Below are 5,544 nucleotides of genomic sequence, written 5' to 3'. Positions count from 1 at the left end.
AAAAAAAAAAAAAAAAAAAAAAAAACCAACCCTGACACTTAAAATTATATACAACAGCAAATAAAATCTAAATTCTAAGAAGGTTTAGAGTACAAGCAGGAAATATACAAAAATAGACATGTGTCACAGGTTTCTAACTATTCTTTAACCACTGTTCAAGAGAAGAGAATGAGCTGAAACAGGTTACTCAAGACCAGGCAGCAGTTGTCCCTGAGGACCTGAGTTTGATTTCCAGCACCCACATGGTGGCTCGCAACCACTAGAATGCTGGTTTCAGAAGATCCAATGCCCTCTTCTGGCCTCTGAGGATACCAAGCATGGGCATGGTGCACAGACATACATTGAGGCAAAACACCTACATACATAAAATAAAATAAAATAGAATCTTAAGGAAAAAAGCCTATGGAAACTTTGTAAGCCAATTAACCAAGTGTGCTAAAAAAGGAATCTGTTCTTGGTCAGAGCTGCCCTACTCATTATAAACATACTTTTCTCTATGTTCTAAGGATCTAAACAAGTCCTAACAAAACATGGGCCTTCAATTCAAAAGACATCTGCATTTTCCAGTGATCCATGTTCAAATGTATCATCCAATGGGAATCAAATCAATAGGCAAAAACTGAAGTGAGAATCCTATCAGGTAACCCCATGGTTCTGTTAGCTGTGGCAGCTTACAAAGACATCTCTAGCCAAGTGCTGAACAATATAAATCTAGGACTAGGAAAGAAAATGCAAAAGTAACTGGTTATATAAAATGTATATTTTCAAGCCAGATATGGTGGTGCATGCCTGAAATCCTCTCACTCAGGAAATGAAGGCAGGTGGATCTAGAGATCAAAGTCATCCTCAGTTACATAATAGCTGCAGACCAGCCTAGGCTGTAGTTAAGAATTTGTCTCAAAATGATACCAGTTCCCAAACCAATGAGAAAAGGTTATAATCTCCTTTGCACTGATCTAAGCTTGATTCTCTATATTTATATATCTATATCTGTATATTCTCTATTTTGACAGAGTAATTATTGAAGCATGTGTAAAATATTGTAATGTAAATCTGCATCTGGTATGGATAATTCCTACAACCACTAATGATAGCAACCTAAGAGGTGTTTTTCTTCCTCTCTCCTAGGGACTATACCATAAATGTTAACAAAAGGACTCAATATTATTGTCCTAATTAAATTGTGGTCTAGATTTAAGCTGAATAGTATGGCAGTAACTAGCTGAATGTGGTTAGGGAATACTAGACATGTAGCTGGTAGACATGCTACCCATGTAAAATTAACTGAATTTTAAGGGCTAAGTATGAATAAAAAAATAAAAAATATTACATTAATAATTTTTATTATATACTTAAAAGATATTTCACATATACTGGTTTAAATGACATATTAAAATTGTTTCTTTTCGTACTTTCAAATGTAGCTAACAGGAAATTTAAAATTATGTATATAGTTTGAATTAGATTCTACTATACAGTGCTGAACTTTACAGTCACTGACAGAACCCTAATCCAAAATGAATCAGAGTTTGGAAGGCAGGATACCAATATGTGCATTTTCAAGGTATTCCTTAAATAATTCCAATAATCCTTAGGAAAGAATGAAAGAAAAATACTGAAGCTAGAAAAATTAGCTAAGCTTTTTAAAAAGGTGACCAGGCATACTGTAAGTCTTCAACCATTGTTCAGCTGCCAGGAGAAAGACTCCAAGTCCTTGGAGTCTCCCAAGCAGTGGCAGTGTATTTTGTTATTCAGGCATCCCATCTGAGCTTATGCTAAGAGGTCACATGACTCCAGATAGAAGCTAGTCACTAGAAACACCAACTATGTGGTTAGAGGGTTATGGCTTTATGCTAACCTGACCTCTGGGGAGGAGAGATTGAGTACATTCATGTGGCCTATGATTTGCTCAATCGTGCCTATGAAATGAAACCTTGATAAAAACCTGACACAAGCTTGTTGGAGTTTCCTGGCTAGTGAACACATTGATGTGCTAAGAATGTGGTATGCCTTGATTCCGCAGAAAAAGAACAAAGAAGCTGGCTGCATCTGAAGCCCTCCCACACTTCTTTCCATATGTTTTAATTGCCTGGTCCTGACCTATATTCTTTATAATACAACTAAAGTAAAGCACAATGGCCACACTATAACCCTAGCATGCAAAAAACTGAGGCAGGAGGACTATGAATTGGGGGTGGGGGTGGGGGATGGGTAGTGGGTGGGCAGCCTGAGTTACATAGTGAGAGCCGTTTCAACAAACAAAATTTGATAGAACTACAATTAAAATTGTGAAGTTTATTTATTAAACTGAGAAACTGTAGAGACCAGCAGCTCTATAGACCACTGGTCAAAAATGTAGGTGGCCTGGGGCTGTTCCATGGAGGGCTGAGCACTTACCTAATAGTTTTTGATCAAACCAGATTTGGGTAGAAATCAAAATTAAATTATAATACATCAATTGATATCAGAATATGATTATAATTGCAAATATATATGCAAATATAAAATCTTATCAAATGTTAAATCAAGTAGCAAATCTGTAACTTTCTGAATAAGTTTTCTCTGAAATTAAGTATAACATTCCATGATCAAATGTTATCATCTGATCATAAACTGAAAAAGGCTTTAGAAACATTTTATAGATTTGTGTGTATGTGTGTGGGGGGGGGTGTAAGCATGCATACAAAGCCTGTCTGTCTTCCTCCTCAGCATGGGGTTACAAATGCATGCCTTGTACCTGGCTTTAATGTGGGTGCTAGGGATCTAAACTTGAGACCTCATCTTTATGTGGTAAGAGCTTTACTGACTAAGCCATTTCCCAGCAATTATTATGGTTTTCACAAAGATTATTTATCTTTACTTTACATTTATCTTCACTTGCATAGGTATAGAAATACTACTTCTAATAGTGATGACATTCCTGCAGCTTTAATATTACACTCATGATCAAGGAAAACATCAGGATCTATAAATTATACTTCTTTTTAAACGTGACCTTTATCCATAGGGGTATTTACATTATAGATGTTGGAGGGACAAAAACATTTTGAAGCTATGTCAGGCTAAAACAAGATTTACTACCTTTATGTAGAAAGGTGAATATGGCTTCTAAATTAAAAAGTTAAGCATTTCAATTTCCAGTCAACTTTTTTCTCCAAACTGGACATACATTCTCAAATTGTAAAAGATGTGTCTAGTGCAATGACTCAGACAATAAAGGCATTTGCCAATCAAGCATGATGGCCTAACTGGGCTCAATTCCTAGTTCTACGTGGTGGAAGGAGAGAATCAACTCCTGCAAGTCTTCTTTACACACATAGATAAAGACACATAAATGTAAAAAGTAAGATAGGGTCAGAACAATTCAAAAGACCAGGGGAGCAATATGGAAGGAAGTCAGGAGGGGCCCGGCAGGCTGACTACAAATCACTGCCACAGAAAGGCAGGAGAAAAGCAGAAGAAAGGAAGGTTGTCTTGAGAATTACAAAGCATTAAAGTATAGCATGCAGTTCTCTACAATTATTCAAGGAATGCAGGAAAAGAAAGAAGACCTGATGTGGAGCCCATATGTGCCACAAGTACTTCGCTGCTCGATGAAGGACAACCATTTGTTTCTAGAAAATGAGATTCAGAAATCCACAGAGGCAAAAATGTACTGAGAGATGCTTGCTAAATCAAGGATATATGCTTTTCTCTGCCAGCCACAAGACATTTTTTGAGGTGGAAAAGTGAAAGGATCATCTAAGACAAAGAAGAGACGTACTTTTCCTGAAGACGCCTCTGTTCATCTGCCGGCCTCGGCTGGATCAACAGTGGCATCCAGTGGCCAAAACGCTCAGCACAGACTTCTTTGTCTCCTGAAAGGCTCTTGCTTTGGGTGAAGTGGCAATTCAGAACAAAACCATTTCTGGTGTCTATAACTAAGGATCCCCAAAGACATAGTGGTTTGTAACAGCAGCGAAGGACCAAGGCAATAAAGAAGAAATGAAGAGGAGCAGGGTATGATTGGCTGTGTTTTTATTTCCTGTGGTCTTACTAAAAACAATAAAAATACAGGATGGGATGAACATATGTATGGCTTGGAATTCTTGGAATTTCATTGCCACAGAATATTTTTAATAAGTATGTAAATAAATTATTTTCATTTTAAACCCAAAGCAAAACAAATTTACATATGCACATTTTAAAGGACTTAGGGAAAGAAAAATAATGAAACTAGATGGCCAATTAAGTCATTAATTTATATTCAATTAGTTTGGCTCTCGAGTATGACTTTTAAAAAACTGGCTGATGAAATTACAACTGTTAAATACAGGAGGCAGAGACTGCTCAGGTAGCCCAGCCCAGACAGCACAAGCCAAAGCGGAACTTGCACACAGCCTCGCTGCTTGTTCAACCACTGCTTTATTTTGGAGTGGTAGGGAGGGTCTGGCAGGTCAAATGCTCATGGAAGAAAGAAGAGAAGGAATAAAAAGGAGGGAGGAAAGAAAAGAGGGAGGGAAAGAGGAAGGATGTCCTTTAATTACATATACAAGCAAGAATAAACAAGATGACCCTGGCTATGTCTGTCTTAACTAGACCACACTGTATCTCCCCAGATGAAGACATAGGCCTCCAGAAGCTCCTCCTTCAGGGTTCATTCAAGTCTGCCCACTTGTTTATCTACATTTCTTGCTACAAGTATCAGGAATTGTCATTTAGAACACCTCTTAACTGAACCTTACTAGGTCACTGGCTAGCTCAGGTGCATGTACCAGCTCAACTCACCTGTTTGGATGGGATGTGGGCAGCATGAACTGAAATTCCACCACACAGGTGTTGTCCTTAAGCTGGCGGTGTTGTACACTGTTGAGTTCATAAGCAATATAAGCCCTTCGAACATATACCTGGTTAAAAAGTAATCCTCAGTAAATACACTTAGAAAACAGAAATGAAGACAATGGCTGGACCAAGGAAGGCTTAAAAAGATGCATCTGTTATGGAGATGGCAGTTTGCCGTGAGAGGTTGCAAGACCGTGAACATAATACTTTGCTCTAATTGTTAATGCTGGGGTTTTAATGTTTTACCTATGACTCTAAATACAGCAAAATAAAATGAAAACAAGGCAACACCTGCTGGATATCCAGGGTCATGGCAAACCTTTCCCATTACCCTAAACACTGGAGGTTTTATCTTTAGCAAAAGACACCATACAGAACCACAACTACTAATTTATTAGCATAATGATTCCAACAGAAGATAGAGTAGTGAGAAAAATAAGAGGTGCTGGTTCTAGGCTACTTTGGGGAATAAAGAGGGAAAGCAGAAAATCACTGCCAAGTTCACCTTTTTATCTATCTGGTACCTCACCACCAATCTTACCGCTCCAGATCAGTATTGAAGCATTTCCATCCTCAACCCATATGTAAAAGCAGGAGGCATAACGTGACCTAACAACTGAAACTCACTAACTTGATACAGTACTATAACAAACTGCAAGCCGGGTGGTGGTGGCACACGCCTTTAATCCCAGCACTTGGGAGGCAGAGGCAGGCGGATTTCTG

General features: G+C 38.1%; 1 protein-coding gene across 6 annotated transcripts in view; it reads right to left on the bottom strand.

The window, feature by feature from the left end:
* Acaca (acetyl-CoA carboxylase alpha) overlaps positions 1–5,544 on the bottom strand; it is a 268,630-nt gene that overhangs the window by 114,595 nt on the left and 148,491 nt on the right. For all 6 annotated transcript variants that reach the window (XM_031350925.1, XM_031350927.1, XM_031350930.1 and 3 more), the window contains one exon: positions 4,768–4,886. In XM_031350925.1, the coding sequence (XP_031206785.1) occupies positions 4,768–4,886 (119 nt within the window). The remainder of the gene's footprint in view (positions 1–4,767; positions 4,887–5,544) is intronic.

Source organism: Mastomys coucha, unplaced genomic scaffold, assembly GCF_008632895.1.
Source record: "Mastomys coucha isolate ucsf_1 unplaced genomic scaffold, UCSF_Mcou_1 pScaffold5, whole genome shotgun sequence".
Taxonomy (NCBI): domain Eukaryota; kingdom Metazoa; phylum Chordata; class Mammalia; order Rodentia; family Muridae; genus Mastomys; species Mastomys coucha.
Note: the sequence above shows the minus strand (reverse complement) of the source record. Positions and strands in the feature narration are given on the sequence as shown.